The sequence below is a fragment of the Plecotus auritus genome, assembly GCF_963455305.1.
Source record: "Plecotus auritus genome assembly, chromosome: 5".
Taxonomy (NCBI): domain Eukaryota; kingdom Metazoa; phylum Chordata; class Mammalia; order Chiroptera; family Vespertilionidae; genus Plecotus; species Plecotus auritus.
The window spans coordinates 51108258-51126586 of NC_137776.1; the positions used below are offsets into that span (position 1 = coordinate 51108258).

The 18329-nt window shown below is 39.9% G+C and overlaps 1 protein-coding gene across 2 annotated transcripts in view; it reads right to left on the reverse strand.

Moving 5' to 3' along the window:
• CERS6 (ceramide synthase 6) overlaps positions 1-18329 on the reverse strand; it is a 264685-nt gene that overhangs the window by 24549 nt on the left and 221807 nt on the right. For both annotated transcript variants that reach the window (XM_080667729.1, XM_080667728.1), the window contains exon 8: positions 16936-17042. In XM_080667729.1, the coding sequence (XP_080523855.1) occupies positions 16936-17042 (107 nt within the window). The remainder of the gene's footprint in view (positions 1-16935; positions 17043-18329) is intronic.

Genomic DNA, 18329 nt, shown 5'->3' on the forward strand with positions numbered 1-18329 from the left:
CAAGAAAGAACTCACCATTCAGCGATGAGGATTCAGTTAGCTGGTGGGCTCCAGAGGCAGTGCCTTCAGAATGTTGCCACAGTGTTTGAGATGAGGCTCAGCCACGGCGTGATAGGGGCTGCCTATTTCTACCCAACCCAGGACTCCTCTAAAGAGCAATCATTGCTCTGGAGTTCTCTGTTAGGCTGGCCAAGTTGGTCAGAGCTCCATCACTATCCAAAGCTCCACCTGCCCCACTCCAGCTTCTTTCTCTTCCCTTTGAACAGCAAAACCACCCCATAAATCTGACACTCCTAACTCCATCTCTAACAGCATGTGCTTCTCAGGGCACCCGAGTGATACAATCATTTAGATGTGGCTACCAAAATGGGAAGAGCAACATATTCTATGCTACACTTTGAGCCAATGGCCAGGGAGCTGCAAACACTTCCTGGGAACTCTGACCATCAGTACTAACAACTCAGTTCACATATTGTGTTATGATTGTCCAAATTGGTATAGCTTCTCAGCATGAACAGTACCAACATCCTCTTGGTGTCTCTTGAGTCCCAAAATGGTAACCATCACCATCTCCTGGGACCCTTATGGTTAATAAAGTACACAGCTAGTGAGAATCTCAGAAGAGAATTAAGTTTTATTCTCTGTCAGGCAATGTAGAAATTGGTTAGAAAAACTGTTCACTTGAATAGCGGGATGGGCTTCCTTGAAAGATATTAACTGCTACTTCTCCATGAGATTTTTGGGATTAAGCTGATCAAAGGAAAAGCACTAATATGGAAGTGAATCAATGAAACTCACTAATTTAAACCAACTGGTTATTTCCCAGTTATATTTTTCAGCTGTTCTGCCTCCCTGAACAGGCAAAGCATGCATCTTTTGCATCCGGTAGAAGTATTTCCCATTCCAAGCATTCTCTGCCTGCTGAGGAAAGAACAGAATCTATTACACCCCTTCCAGTAGGAGGAGAACGAAAGGACCCTTGTTTCCTTCTGTGATAAAGAACGTGAAAAAACAAGGTAAACTCAGAAAGAAAAAGAAAAACCATGAAGATAATACAAAACTTCTAAATATTGGATTCCTACCCTCGCTGATTTGGCTCAATGGATAGAGTGTCAGCCTATGGACTGAAGGGCCTGGAGCTCGATTCTGGTCAAAGGCACATACCTTGGTTGTAGGCTCCTCCCATGTAATCCAATTTAGGTTATAATTCTAGTTATGTTCTAATTCTTATAACAAACTTAAATGAATCAAGTGTTGATTGAGAGTGTCATATAACTGCCCTCAAAATTGAGTGGTATAGTACATGGCTTTTAAAAAGAAGATGCAAGAATATTTGAGAACTTCCACATTTTCCCAAGGGTCCCTCACAATTCTTTGAAATTCATAGATTTCTTTTTTGAAGTCCTTATATGTCACCATTCTTGTTGATTGTCCATTCCTCAGTTGTTAAGTGATCTGTCAACTCCTCCTTTGGCAATGGCCTTGGTATGTTGTAAGCAGAGTTCCAACATCACTTTCATCGATCTCATAGAATCTTGTATATCGTGCATCATGTACAATTTCACTTTGTAACTGACTTGTGTTGCTTTGACATTCTTCTTTCATCTCACTAGACTGGTGAGAAAGGCACCAATGGCATCAGAAGAATATTTGAGAGGGTATTAATCTTTAAGTGATTTTCTCATTAACATGTGCTTTCTTGGAATGATGAACTTTTCTTCCTTCTATAACCCCCTAATTGCTGGAAGCCAGTTAATGAATTCCCAGATAGCCAGGACCTTTGGTACTTAACTTCAATTGGTCCTTGAAGCTGCTATAAATTCTTTAAGACCTAATACATTAAACTAGAAAATTTTTGCCAATAAGGAATGAAGCCTAGAGATACTGAGCCATCCCAAAGTCAGTGGCAGAGCCAAGGGTAAGACCACAGTGAGCCAGCTCATTGCTTTATTCGTTGGACTACACTGCCTTAGTGAGTCCCTGTACAGAATGAATTACAGCAGAGAACGCTAGTAAAGAAAATATAAGATATATTTCTATTCTTGACCATAATGAAAACTCACTGTGGCCCTCGGCCAGGCACCTAACTTTTCTGGGTTTCCATTTTCTCTGAAGTTTTATACAATAGTTATGGTTATTGGTTTGGGGCCTCAAGGATACCAGGAGAATTTTGCTACTACCCATTCAGAGAGCAGATATGTCAATTTGGGCAGTCACAACACAATACATAAACTGAATCACTGCTATTAAATGGTCAAGGTCCATAGGAAGTAACTGCAGTTCAATGACCATTGGTTCAAAGTGAGGTCCTGTCATAGCTCTGTTCTCACCCAAATCTAATGCAATTCCCACATCTTGTCAGGTATGACTGTGGGTTTATTGTGAAGAAAACTATAGACTATCAGATAGATCTAACTTTCTATCACGTGCATACCCCTTCCATTCCAGTCTTTCATTCTCTTTTTTTTCCTTGCCTCATGCTTCAGAAGGATATGTTTCCTACTTTCAGACGGCTGTCCTTCCACCTGGCTGTTAATCCTCTGAGATCCTGCTTGCTCAGTTTTTTTCCTGTTTTTGTTGTTGTTGATTTTCATCATTACCAGTATCATCAATCTCTTCCTTTACACAGACCCAAGGAATCATGGGTGCCTAAGAAGTCATCTAACTGGAACCAACACAGGATACTTGTCTTTCTCCTTCACGTCTCTGAAAAGCAGGACTCACTTCTCTAATTCACTAACCTACAAGTACTCTTCCTCCTCTGTTTCTAGAAAAAGCACAGATGTCCAGTATCCTATAAAAATCTTCAATCAATACTATAATCAATCTAATGATCATCTCATTTCTTTCCTTCTATGCACTACAAACTTCTTAAACAAGTCCTCTCTGTCCACTATCTTTTCTTGGCCACCATTCACTTGTCCCCACCCTCCATCCTCCACTCAGAAATCCCTTGAAGGGATACTCTACCAAAATTTCTTATTGGAAGGTCACCTACCTATCAATTTGTAATTCTCAAATCACAGAACCAAACAATTTTAGAGCTGGGAGATATCTTTGATGTTTATTTCCACTCTCTCATTTTACAAATGAAGAAGGGCACACACACAATTTCACATGACCAGTGGTCTCATTTGTCCTGATCTCCCTTGCAGCATTGGATATTGTAGACTTTTTCCTTTTTCTGATCATTGGTTAAAATAGATAAACTATTGTCAGTGATTTTTCCCCTTCATAGGTTCAAATAGGAGGCCCAAGAAACTTTCCTGAGGACAAAATACATTAGTCACGAGACAAGGTGACTATCATATGTGTTTGTTTCCATTCAGATTCTTGGGTGAGATCCCTATCACCCCGACCTACCCTTTCACCATCACCATGATTCCATTTACTTTCAAGCTCTTTTCATGATCATCAAAGGCCTTTGTTATTGCTGGAAGAAGTCAATATAAATGTACTTAGTCTTCCTCCTGTGCTGGAGCTGAAACTGTTTATACCTTAGAAAAAAATAACTTTGTATATTGCTATTCAACTATTAGTCACTTGGTTAAATGACAACTCAAGTAACTAACATACCTTACTGTCAAATATTTCTTTTCCTTCTCCAAAGGGACAGCACATCATTTTACTGCCAAGAATTTTTCAGATGTAGAAACAGGAGCAGCAAATCGTCACTGCACATCGGGACGGAGACAGGGTGTTCATTTGAAGAAGAAAAACTAACCTCTCTTCCCTCTTTCCTTAGGACAGTGGTCGGCAAACTCATCAGTCAACAGAGCCAAATATCAACAGTACAATGATTGAAATTTCTTTTGAGGGCCGAATTTTTTAAACTTAAACTTCTTCTAACGCCACTTCTTCAGAATAGACTTGCCCAGGCTGTGGTATTTTGTGGAAGAGCCACACTCAAGGGGCCAAAGAGCCGCATGTGGCTCGCGAGCTGCAGTTTGCCGACCACTGCCTCAGGAGACAACAGTCTGGATCTGTTTGGAAATCTACTGGCTACTTTTCAAAATGCTTAAGACCCTGTCTCTGGGAAGCAAATCCTGAGCATTGAGAGAAATTATGGTATGCACGTTTGAGACCCGTTTGTAGTGTAAAGACTCTCCAGGTACAAAAAGTGTCAGCAAAATGCAGTCTTAATAAAACTGTTAGGTTTTCATGTATGCAAGGAATTACCTTACCTGAAATCTCAAAGCCATTAAGGCCAGTTTATGTGGAAATACGTCATTCAATGTTATTCCCTTTGCAGAAGGCAGCAATCAATAGTCTCAGCTGTTTAATTACTAAAAAGAAAGCCCATAAGCTCATGGGAGCAGCTGGTGTGGTATTTATTTGATGTTGGTAAGAGTAAGCAAAGGTTTCACTAATGATATATATGTAAATAAAATATATATCAATCTATATCATAAAAGACTTGTGGTCGTGACACCGTAATGGTGTCACGACCAAACAACCGGTCACCAAGGAGTGCATGGAGCACCTCTCATGGGTGGGGACTCACGGCTCTTGCGCAGGGTTGGTTGGGGGGCCTTGCGGCGAAGAGGGCACAGCAAGGCGTGCGGCGGGCAGGCAGGGCCACACAGCGAAGAGGGCATGGGGGATGGGCGCTGGGTGGACAGGGGCGGGGAGCATGGCGCAGGTCCCCAGGTGGTGAGTGGAGGTGCTCCTGCCATGGGGGGAGGGGCAGGGTTGCACGCGGCCAGCGGCAGGGGGAGGTGGGACGCAAGGTGGGAGCATCGCGGGGTGCTGGCAGCATCCACGGAGTGTGCGAGGCATCACGTTGCTGACGGCAGGCTAGGCCTAGGGGACCCTGCACGTGCACGATTTAATCGTGCGCTGGGACTCTAGTAATATATATTTACTTAAAGTGTAGATATTTATATCTATAAATATAATTATACATGATAAATAATATATGTTTATGTAAAATATGTAGTTATTTAGATATAGATCAATAAGATATATGTTTATATATGGTAAATATATATAATACACATATAAAATATCTATCCATCTATCATCTAGCTATCTCATATATATACAATAAAACACCACTTTATTTCACCTCTTTTAAGAAAAACAGGCCACAAGATAAAAATAAGCAATGATCCTACAGTAGTTGTGTATGCAGTTATTTTCAGAATAAGGCAAGCTTTCATCACCTTCCTCATACCTTTGAAGAATGGGTAGAAATCAAGCTCAAAAAAAGAAGAAAGAAAGAAAGAATAGTCACAAGTCATGATATCCGGTGTGGGCTACCCAACATCCAGACCCCTGCACTCAGTCTGAAAGAAAGCTTGTTCCAAACGCCAGCTTTAAGGGATAGTATGAAGTGGGCAAGTTATGGTAGCGGAATTAGTTACAATATGTGACTTAAGAGAAGAGGAAATTTAAATAAGCATGACTCTGGCATTCAGAATATTTCTCCCAGGTTTAGGGAGAAAGGAAATAAAAAGATATTCTGTTACACTGAAATAAGTAAACAAACCACCTGCCTGGGGAGAATGCCTTTATGAAAGTGAATTCTGAATTAAGACCTACAATAAATCATAGAGATCTGTAAGGTAAATCAGCAAACTCACAGCGAGTCACAGTATCAGAATTGAAAGGGAGAATGAGACACAGTCCCAGCCCTGTAGCAACTCACTCCTGAGTAGAGAAGGGTGAATAGGAACTGAATAATTATCAAACAATAGCACCAGAACAGCGCTTCAGGTAAATGGCCTGTGACTGCTACTGCGAGTAGGGGACTCAAACACCTAATTAAATTTTTGAATGGTATGAGGGGGACACAATTTGAAATAAATGCAATTATATGGCTAGGAAAAGGGGGCCAAGCACCATGAATAATTCACTACTGAGAGAGGCATCAAGCTGTCTCTTCAGTACTTCATCACAGTAGCTTTAACCTATTTTGTGAAGCACCTGACTCATTTCTGGAAGATATTGTAGCCTTAATGTGTAGGAGAGGGTTTTGACCCTTTTAAATAAAGTGCTGACTTTGCAAATTGTGCTCCTAACATAATGTAGTGTTCTGGGAAAGGGAGGTAATTTAAGAGACTTCTATACAAAGAAAAATGTCTTCAGTGTTTCACATAAGCTCCTGAATTGACCGAGCAGAATGTGTTCACATGGTGCTTTAATTAATCAACTTAAAATAGTCATTGCTTTATCAAGGTCTTTGCTCTTCAGTAGAAGACAAGAGAAGACATTCTTATATATGTCCATGGGATAAGAACAAAAACAGCTGTTGAACTATAATCTTGATTAATGGAAGTATCCTGGTTAACATAATGATAATTAGAAAATTTTCCTTATTTTGTTTTGTTCATTTATTATTAGTCAAAAAGCATAATGAAAAGTTACTGGGGGGGGGGGGGTCAATGGGGGAAAAAGGAGACATATGTAAAATTTTAGACAATAAATTTTTTAAAAGTTACTGAAAAATATTCTACTATTATTTGATGGTTCATAATCTTGTACTGTTTCAAGTTAACATCCTTCTCACCAACTGTGATTGCAGAGCAAAGCAGGTGAGAAAACAGGAGACTAGGTTGGAACAAAGGCAACCCAAGGCACTCCCTGGAGGCTCTTTTGGGAAATAATCCAAAATAATTCCTTACCTGACTAGCATACCCCATTGGGCAATGAAATTATAGTTAATAGACTATTCCATTTCACTAAACACATTTTACTATATTTACATGTCAATTAAAAAGACAATCTACAACTATTATGGAACTAAAATAGTACTTCTTTACCTCTCAGAATTGAAAAACATTTGGAATTCTTTCAGCCTGGCCATTTCTATATGCCACTAAAAAAGTGGAATGTATTCAGAATCTTTTCTTCAAACAAGTTTTTATAAAAAAAAATATATTTTTATTGATCTCAGAGAGGAAGGGAGAGGGAGAGAGAGTTAGGAACCTCAATGATGAGAAAGCATCATTGATTGGCTGCTTCCTGGACGTTCCCCAAAGGGGATGGAGCCTGAGACCCTGGTATGTGCCCTGACCGGGAATTGAACCGTGACCTCCTGGTTCATAGGTCAATGCTCAATCACTGAGCCACGCTGGTCAGGCTCAAATAAGTTTTGGTAAATATTTCAATGGATGCTTCATACTACATTTCTTCATAACCACTAAATATATAACTGAAAGATCACAACACCATGTATTAGCAACCAACAAATCAAATTGTATATTTATTTTCTGACTGCTCTATTTAAAGCACAACTTGGGATTTTATGGAATACAAAGTAGTCTAAGACACAGTGTCTATGAAAATTTGGCATGGGTTTATATGCTATCCATTAAAAAAGGGAGTTAAGACAGCTAAATTGGGTTGGTGCAAGTTGCTCTGAGAGATGCAGAGTTTGCTACAAATTGGACGTTGGGCACCTAACCTGGCACTGATGTAAGCCAGGTGAGAAGGCCCCGATGGTGGTTAGGAACAACTGTCCAGGGCCCTCAGACATCATTACTGTTGGGATGGGGTTCTCTTGCTCACTTTCTTGGGTTATCCCATGGATGGAGGAAAGATGCTCTGTATTTCCTTTTCCTTTTACTTCTTCTCTTGGGCAGGTGCTCCCTTCCTACGCTGTCCTGGAACCTCTCGATGATTTCCTCCCTGTATGCGCCCTAACCAGGAGCCTCCTGCCACATGTACTCAGCACTCCTTTGACCAGACTCCTAGTCACAATTTGCATTTTCAGCATATCCACTTGTTCTATGATTTTTAAAATATATATATTTACTTCCTGTATTTCCAAATCTTTGACATTTAGCATTTTAAATTAAGCATTTCTGTGTTGTTATCTGAGGACACAGGCAGAATTTATGAAACAATTGAACAATTTTGTTTCTATAAATTCTATCTGAGCAAAATGATTCAGTGGCTGGAATGCTCCTGCTTTTGAAAGCTACTGAGTCATGTCACCTTTGACTGGCCTATCCTGTGGTATAAAGGAAGGATACACGTGGGTTGCAATCTCAGTCGTGACTGTGCCAAAGTGCATGGGAATTCTAAAATTTCATTCATTCATGTAACAAATATTTTTTGATGAAGTGCTGGATATTCCTGGGCTCATAACCTAATCAATATCTACGTCCCTAACATCCACACTGTGCCCATAGCAGGCTCACAGTGAAATGCACTGAAGAGATCTATAAAGAATGAGTGGCTCAAAAAAAAAAAATGCAGCTCCTTGCCTATGAGTAATGTGCAAATTGTTTTCTCCCTTGTCCTAAAGACATAAAAGGTTAAATAATAATACCTGATAAGCTATATCCCCATGAGGAACAGGGTGACTCCCACGGATGCTGGTGATGCTGAGGTTCTATCTCCTTGTCTATACTGCCATCCCAGGGGAAGTTCTGAGAATGAAAGGACACAGCCAGGGTGGCCTCCACCTACAATGCCATAGAGCCCTGCACACTGGGGTTCTGCAGGAAGGGTTTCTGGGAAGGCTCAGGTACTGGTGCAAACTGGGAAGTAGGCAATGGGAAGGCAGAAGGTGGGCTCAGGCTGAGCTCAGGACTGTTGAAAGGGGGCTTTGTATGGACAGAGAGGCAAGTTCACACTCAGGGAGGTGGGGATGAGTGCTGGAGGAGAGGACTAGCCTGGTATACAACTGTGCTTTATAAAACATAAGCAAATGAAGAGAGCTGACATGGGTTCTTCATCTGTTAGAGTATTTCCCATAAAGCATCACTTTCAAATAAGTGAGGCTCTTCATCAAGTATACAATTTTCAAACCTCTGACCCTGGCATTAGACTTCATTACAATACTCAGATATTTTTTAAAAAAAATATATTTTATTGATTGTTTACAGAGAGGAACGGAGAGGGATAGAGAGCTAGAAACATCGATGAGAGAGAAACATCGATCAGCTGCCTCCTGCACACCTCCTACTGGGGACGTGCCCGCAACCAAGGTACATGCCCTTGACCGGAATCGAACCTGGGACCTTTCAGTCCGCAGGCCGACGCTCTATCCACTGAGCCAAACCGGTTTCGGCTCAGATATTTTTAAAACAGATCATTCCATTGACGACTCATCAGACTCATTTTTAACGGCCTAGCTCAGGAGTTGACAAACTTCTATAAAAACGCAGCTGGTGCCCTGGAGGGGGGCATCATACCATACACCAAAAGGTTTTGGTTCTATCCCTGGTTGGGGCACGTACGGGAGGCAACCCACTGATGTTTCTCTCTCACACTGATCTTTCTCTCTCTCAAATCAATAAAAGCATATCCTCAGGTGAGCATTAAAAAAAGATATAGCTGGAAACAGTTTAGGATTAGTGGAACATATATTCTGTCCCAACTATTCAAACCATTGTAGCAGAAAGCAGCCAAAGATGCTATATAACAGAAGGGCAAGGCTGTGTTCCAGTTAAACTTTATTTATAAAAACAGGTGATGGACTGATTTGTCCTACAGGCCATAGTTTATTGATTCTTGGTCTAGTCCTGTAATCTTGAAATTATATTAAAATTATTATGTTCACATGAAGAGATAATACATCTCAATTGACATTATTTTCATATAATTCAACCCCATCTTAAAAAGGTATTTACTGATACTAATATATGTATTACTAAAAACATACCAAAATACCCAACAGCCAACGATTTCATGTTTCATATTATCTCTTTCAAATATATTTAACACAAACCAGCACCAACAAAAATTTCAGAGAAAAATCTATCAAGGAATTTCAGAGGGGAAAAAAACCCAGCTTCTCCAAATTTGTGAACTCTGAGGCTAATCTTACCAGATATTCAGAAAAGCATATAATAACCACACTACTGTGACAAAATATATTTTGAAAAATAATCAGAGAAGAAGATGATATTCCCATATGCATCTATATGAATTTCAAATCTTGTTATGGAAAATGGTAAAAAGTGATCAAGAACCCTCCATAATTTTTTTCTTTTTAATTGCAGACACCTTGCAAATTAGCAAATAATTCCCCTATTTTGCAGGACAGAGATCAACAGAAACATTCTAAGAAGTCTCATGCTTCTGTCTGAATTGCTGCAGACCATTATAGGTACGTATCTGACTAACTTTCCTCCAGCCCAGGGGCTGGCACTGGTGGGACATGAATGGGGATGTGAGAGTCATCATGGGGCCATGGGAAGAGGTTCTGGCAACTGTGGTATGCCCACTGTTGGCTGGCTAATGGCTTGTGAGTCTGTGACTGATAGCAAAGAACTAGCCTACCTGCATTTTATAAAATTCTGTGGGAGTCTATGAATAGTACTGGTTATTTGTCGTGGCTAAGGATAGGTACGGTCACTTAGGAATTGAGGGAATAATGCAGCCTTGTGCATGCTCACTGAGTGCTAAGAACTGAAGTAACTAAAAGAAAATTGTTTTGAGTCTCTTAATTGGAGAGATAATTTTATTTCAAAATACCTATGGTTATGGTTCATTAATCTAGAGTAATAGGAGGTTATAAAATATAATAAAAAATATTGAATATATGACCACAATGGGGATTTCCATCTTTAACAATTTTTTAAGTGCTTAATATTTATAAAGCACTTTATAGTTATAGATTATTGTTACAAACAATATTTCATTTTATTCTTTTTTAAAAAAATATATTTTATTGATTTTGTACAGAGAGGAAGGGAGAGGAATAGAGAGCTAGAAACATCGATGAGATAGAAACATCGATCAGCTGCCTCCTGCACACCTCCCACTGGGGATGTGCCCGCAACCAATGTACATGCCCTTGACCAGAATAGAACCCGGGACCCTTCAGTCCGCAGGCCGACGCTCTATCCACTGAGCCAAACTGGTTTCGGCATTTCATTTGATTCTTAACATTTCCTGGTTGATAGGTGGAGCATTTGCTATTATTATTATTTTTCTGATTAGAACATAGATACAGAGAAGTTATATACCTGGTCTTTAGACACACAGTGAAGGGAGAACTATGACTCAAAGCAAGCAGTCTTTCTATTGACTACACAGTGCTTCCTTTTCAAGATTTTTGTGGATTTGCCTTTTTTTGTTACCAGATTCTAATGTATGGCTGAGAGATGACGATGCTTACATCTGGGGCAGAATGATAAGGACAATCATTTAAAAATAACCCTTTATGTAACAACTACCAAAAAATATATTTCATAAGTAACTTTATGGCTTACCTCTTGTGTGTGTGTGTGTGTGTGTGTGTGTGTGTGTGTGTGTGTGTGTGTGTGTGTGTGTGTTGTGGCCTACCTCTTAAAGAAGATAATATTATATTGTAGGAAGAACAACTGGAACTTAGAAAGTACTTTCTGAATTGAACCAATGGCAGGAGACCAGAGTCCAGAGAAACTAGGTAAATCATTGACTAAATGAATCAGTCTTCTCTGTTTAATAAGGGAGAAACTGCACCTATTCACTTCACAATGATTTAAGGAGCTCAACTAAGAAAACAAATGTGAGACCATTTAGAATAAAAAGTACCTAATTCACTCAACAGGTATTATTGAGGGGCCATTGTGAGCAAGACATTGTGACAGATGCTATAATGAGATTGAGTATAATCTACTCTATGCCAATAGAAACCACAGCTTCATAAAATATGGAAAATTGTTAGGAACTTTAGGGCTTACACACAGAGGGAGTTGACGAAAGACATGCAGATCAATGAAAATGGTAACAGTTTACAATGATGGATAAGCTTACTGTCAAAAAGGACCAAATCACTGACTGTCCAACTACAATGTAAAGGCTAAAATACCTTTGAATAGATGCAGTAAGTGAAACACATACCTGATTTTGAAGATTCATTATGTAATAAAAGAATACAAGTATCTCCATTTTAATATGGATTACACGCTAAAATGATATTACTTTGGATATACTGAGTTAAATGAAACACTGAAATGGATGTCACATTTTTATTTTTTAATGCGGCTACTAGAAAATTTAAAATTACTATTAAATCTGAATTACATTCCTATTGGACAGTACTGTTCTAGAAGGGTGTACTGTAACCAAAGGAGAGCCTGGGCAGTGGCCGGTTCTGAAAAGGCCACTCACACGTATGCCTTTGTGAGGCAATGACACAAATGAACCAAAGATGCAACAGAGAATGAAACAAGTGTCATTAAACCCATGAATTACAAAAATTCTGATGGCTCACGTGGGAACACAAATATAGTCAGGAGGAACATGGAAGGTTTTGCTGGTGATTCCAAAGTGAATGGACTGAAAATGGAAAGAAGTAGAAAGCACAGGGAATAATTTTGCTTCGTCTTCCAAAAGGAAGCACAAATATCTGAAGGAGAAATAAGTCTATGAAATGCTTATTAGAATGTAAGTCCAATTGACCTCCAGCACTTTCCCTCCAGTAGCCAGTGACTATTTCACACACACATACTCTATCTATAATGCTTTATTAGCTGGCAGAACTCCTTAGTACACCTCAACCAAACTATTGAATATTGCAATCCATTTATATTATTTATCTCCAGTAAATGGCCACAAAAATAAATAATCTCTACGTCCCTAAAATTATAAACCAGAATACTGAGGGGACCTGGAGGAATTTAGCTCCAAGTGCTCCAAGGGAAGCCCTATTGTCTGATTGAACTTTCAGCATCCAGCCCAGTACTGGCTACACCATAAGTGCCCAATAAATTCACTAAGTACATTAAAAATGGTAGTAAATGGGAAGATTAACAGTCCACACCCACACAACATGGAAAATGCAAGGACTGGAAGTTTCAGACTGGCAAGCTCAGTGTTGCAGATGAATAATCAAACACATGAGGGTGAGTATCTATATATATAAAAAGCCAGCGACTGGAACGCCGGAATGGTCAGAATGACCAGTAGATATGATGCCCACTGAAGCTGGCCAACTGGCCCTACTGGCCCCGCCCCTAACTAGCCCCCCCCCCCATTGGGAGTGGGGCCAACCAGACAACTGCCTGCGGCCCCTCCCCCAAGCTGGCCCTGCCTCAATCGGCCCCCACTGGGGCAGGCCAGCTGGAGTCCACCCGTGCACCGGGCCTCTACTCTACACTAATAAAAGAGAAATATGCAAATTGACCATACCTCTGCAACACCCACTAGCCAATTAGGAGTGAGTATGCAAATTAACCCAACAAAGATGGAAGGTTAATTTGCATACACAGTCGCGGAGCTAAGACTGAAGGCTCCAGCCTGAGCTAAGACTGGAAACTGAAGATGACTGAAGACTGAAGACAACTGAAGACTGAAGATGACTGAAGACAGAAGACTGAAGAGGCTTGGCTTCTCTGCTGCGGCTGAAGCGGAGAAGCCTAGCCTCGGCCGGAGCGAAGGCCTGGGTCCTGGGTGCTGGAGGAAAACCGGTGCTGGCAGCCAGGGGAAGGAAGGCCTATTGCACGAATCTTCATGCAACAGGCCTCTAGTTTCAAAATAAAGAGCCAGGAGCCAATAATGGTCCCCTAAAATTAAGTTATGCCAGATGGCCCCACTATTCTTTTTTTACCCTTCCTCTACATGTGCAGAGGATGTCTTAAACACAGAGCAAATCTTAACTTTTATAAGACCTTGAACCTTTCTTATATCTTTTATAAAATATATAGAGAGGAAGGGCAAGGGTGAGAGAGAAAGATTGATTTGAGAGCATAACATCGATCTGCTACCGCCTGCACGCCACCTACGGAGACTGAGCTGGCAACTTTTTGGTGTACAGGATGATGACCAACCAACCAAACCATACTGGCCAGGGCCTTAAGTCTTTTATTACACCTTAGAAATGTGGAGAAATAGCAGGCATGATGACAGCACGGTTAAGATGTTAATAAGTAGAAAAATCATAAACAAAGACTGGTGGTTGAGAAATTGAGGCCAGCCTGAAGAAATTCTTCAGGAGTGTATCAGGAGTTCATCTGAGGCAACTTTTTTCTTCATTAAGTTGGGGGAAGCATGAAAGACATACATGCAAGTAGCATAAAGGTGGGAGGAATAAAGAGAGCATTGGATATAGTTCAGAAGACCCCCATATTAGGAGTTCTAGGAATAGAGTATTGGAAAACAGCATGATGAAATCTAACAGGAATAAATTAGTTTGTACAATTAATTATACAAATAAACCATAATTAGAAATAAAAATATATAAAAATGAAATAAATTTGGGATGAGGAAGACCTAGTAAATTTAGGATGAGGCAGCTTCGATGTTTATCAGGTCATTGCTGGTACACAGTGAAAGCTACTTATTAAATCTGATACAATGGCAAGCTGCACGGGAAGAAACACAGTTATAAATAAAGCCTGGTTTATTATATTTTGTACCAGCCAGTTTACATTTGGAACATCATGACAAGAGGAATTCTGAGAATCAAACAAAAGAGAATGACAAGCAGGGATAACAGAAGGAATTAAACATGCTTTCTAGTGAAGAGAAAGCTTACAGATGACATACTAGAAATCTTCACATTCTTAAGAGTTTCCAGCTAGAAGTGGTAGGGTATACTTAATCTGTTTTCCAAAAGGCACGTTTTTAAGGAAGGCAGGAGTCACAGATCTCTCTGAGAATTTGATAAAGCCATACCCCTCCCCCAGGAAAAAATTACACACACACATATACACGTTTTTCATATAATTTCAGGGGGTTCTAACCAAGAATAAGAACCTCTAGCTTAGAAGTTATAAGGACCCAAGTTCCTGTTTCATATAAAAACTACTAGTGGCCCGGTGCACAAAATTCGTGCCTGGGGTGTGTGTGTGGGGGTGTCCCTCAGCCCGGCCTGTATCCTCTCCAATCTGGGATCCCTCTCACAATCTGGGACTGCTGGTTCCTAACTGCTCACCTGCCTACCTGCTTGATCGCCCCTAACCACTCTGCCTGCCGGCCTGCTCAGCCCCAACTGCCCCCCCACTGGCCTTCTCACTCCCAACTGCCCCCCCTTGCGGCCTGATTGCCCCCAACTGTCCCCCCCTGCCAGCCTGATCACCCCCAACTGTGTCCCCTGCCGGCCTGCTCACTTCCAACTGCCCCCCCGCCCCGCTGTCCTGCCTTCCCTGCCGGCCTGATCACCCCCAACTGTCCCCCCCTGCCACTGGCCTGCTCGCCCCCAACTGGCCCTCCCCTGCCAGCATGCTCACCCCCAACTGTCCCCCCGCCAGCCTGATCACCCCCAACTGCCCTCCCCTCCTGGCCTGATCGCCCCTAACTGCCTCTGCCTTGGCCCCACCACCATGGCTTTGTCCAGAAGGACATCCAGTAGGTCTCCCAGTCTAATTAGCATATTACCCTTTTATTAGTATATATTACATCATTTCTATATTCTGGGGTCTATGTTCTAGGTAACTCATTACTGTCTAAACCTGAAGAGCTTTTTCACACATTAACTCCTGGAAAGGAGAAGAGGTACATCGCAATTTTAATTCTACCCTTAAAGGAAAATAAATAAATCGAAGTACTTGAGAGTGAAGCTTATTTTTTTTAAAAACTCAGGTTTCTCAGAAATACAACATAGGAAAAGCTTCCTAACATTCTTTTAGAAATAATTCCTGGATTTTGCTCGAATTTCTTCTACTAAAACTCTTACCACTAGTTCTGCTAATAATCTTGAAAGATCCCTGATCCAGAAATAATTACAGATACATTATATTCAAAATTACTTGAATGTTTCCTTCTTACAACCATATAAAACTATAAATGCCTACTGGACTACACACTGCTGCTTGGAAATGATTTTCAGAACAAGCATGACCAAAGGGCCACCAGCCTCAAGAAGAAACTGTGTGTGTGTGTGTGTGTGTGTGTGTGTGTGTGAGATAAATTTGTGTATGGAACTCTAGTGATAGATGTTACTCACTGAAAAGCCCCATTTATTTTTCTACTGGGGCTGGAAAGCAAGGCATCATTGCATGCCTTCATTTCTCAGCTTTTTCCCATTTCCATTGCTTTAATTTTCCATTCAAATCAATTTCTAAAAATGGAGAAAAAAAATCTGCCATCAATGGTAGACTTTAAGTGATACGCAAGTCTCAATGTTTTTCTAGTTTGAGTAATAGCCTTCCAAAAAATGATTAATGACAGTGGATCTATTTTCTGTAGGAAAGATTGTCAAATTCCATCAATGTCTGTCATATTGTTTTCTTAGCTCTTAACAAAACAAACCACATCTAGCCCTAGCAAGTTTTAGGGATTCATTTTAGGTTATTCCTTCCATCTGCTGATGAGAATTACATAGGAAAGTGGCTCTCAAACTTCAATGTGGAGCAGAATCGGCAGGAAGGCTTGTGAAGATACAGGTTGCCAGCCCCACCCCCAGAGTCTGTGATTCAGTCGGTCGCAGATTGGGGCCCAATAAGTTGCAATTCTAACAAGTTCCCCAGTGATGCTGTTGCTGTCAGTCCGGGGACACCCTTTGTGAACCCCTGCTATAGGAGAAGCCTGATGGATAGCTGGTTGCAACACGACATTCCCTTTATTAAGTCCAACTTTCATGTGTAAGATTTTTGAATCATATTCTACACTGGGCCCCAAAAAGATAGCTTTCAGTGGCTTCAGAACCTACATAGCCACATCCTTTTCTCACTATCCTGTGGGAAACGTTAGTAAAGAGTGCAACCCTCTTCGGGAAGAAGAAATCAAGCTGTTTCTGGAGTTCCTCTCTCACTTTCCCCCCAAATAGTATTATTTATGTACTTCTAATTTAAAATTTTTCAATTACAGTTGACATACAACATTATATTAGTTTCATATGTACAACATAGTGATTAGACATTTATGTAACTTACAGAGTGATCCTCCCAATAAGTCTAATATCCAGATGACACCATACATAGTTATTACAATGTTACTCCCTCACTTTCTTTAAACCTCTTACTAAGTATTTGGCATAAATTCCCAAGGAAAATGATTCATAAAGCCTATCTGGAATGGTAGCTCTATTAGAAAGAAGATTGGCACACTCACCAGAGAGGAAATATACCCAGTCGCGTGGTGATGAAAACGATGGCGAACATAACAAACAGGAGATCACACATTTTCTGAAACTTGGCATAATTTGCCATTTTTGCAGCCTATGAAAAGAAGAAATATGACATATTAATTTAGTCAAATTGATAAATAAAAAGCTTCTTTCAATATGCATGAGTCTCCTATAAGGTATAACTTATCAGATGCATGAAACTTCCTGCTGCTTTACAATGTCATGCATCATGCATCAGTATTTATAAATTACCCATAAGTCAAGTGAGATGCAGCATTAGCTCTAAGTAGTACTACTGACTGTCACAGATTTAATCAAATATTCAGCAACCTGAAAAATTCAATTATATGGTTGATTTCAGAAAAATAGGAAAATAAGAAAATTCTTGCATTATAGATGATATTAGCAAGCCAAACACACCAGAACAAGAATTTTGCATAATAGGTCAAAATAGAAAGTGTAATATAATTCTTTAAACGTTCAATGAGTCCCAAACACTGAGAAAAAATTTATACAGGATATATGAAGCCTTCCTGTATATTTTCTCCTTAGAATTATCTGTTTTCTTAAACAGGCATAAAGAGTATTATGGGGAGATAGTTTCTTGGCTTATTCTAAAAAAATTTAGAAATGGAGAATGTGTCAAGATCATGTTTTTTTCAATGAATCCATTTAGGTATAATTTTCAATGTTACATTAACGAGTCATCTTCTGGATGGAAATCACTAATTTTGCAAGTGTCTGTAAGAAGTACTCTAATATTTATGGTAGTGATTTAAGTGATGACTTTATATTATAAATTAGACTAGGGAAGAAATCACATCCCTTTCTCTACCATCTACTATTTACGGATGATTCTAAGTAAAAAACAGATGACACTGAAAATATAATTTTGCTTGATCACCTCTTTTTTACATTTTCACCAAGAATTCATAAGCATGTTCCCCTACAGGGTTATAAATTGAAGTCTCCAGAATTATTTTCTATTTTTTGGAAAGTGAAATTAGCTGAGTCAAACTTGAAAAGATTGTTGACAGAAGCTATAATTGAATAGCTTTAAATAAAACACAAAGCTTTGAGAGAACTATATTCCTAAAGGGAAATACCAATTAACTGAGTGGAAGCTTTTAACTTCATGAATACTTTGGGTATGAGACCACAAATTATATTGAGAAAAGGCATCTTCTACCTCCTCTGGGTAGGCAGCTATGTAGTTGTTCTTTTATATTCATTTACCAGTATTCAATAAAAAAGCATTAAGTATCAATTTTTTGGACAAGTTTGGGCCATAGGTTCCACTTCAAAGAGTTGGCAGTCAACGTATCTCATTATTTGGATATTCTCAAGCAATATTTTATAATATAAAAGAGGATCCAGG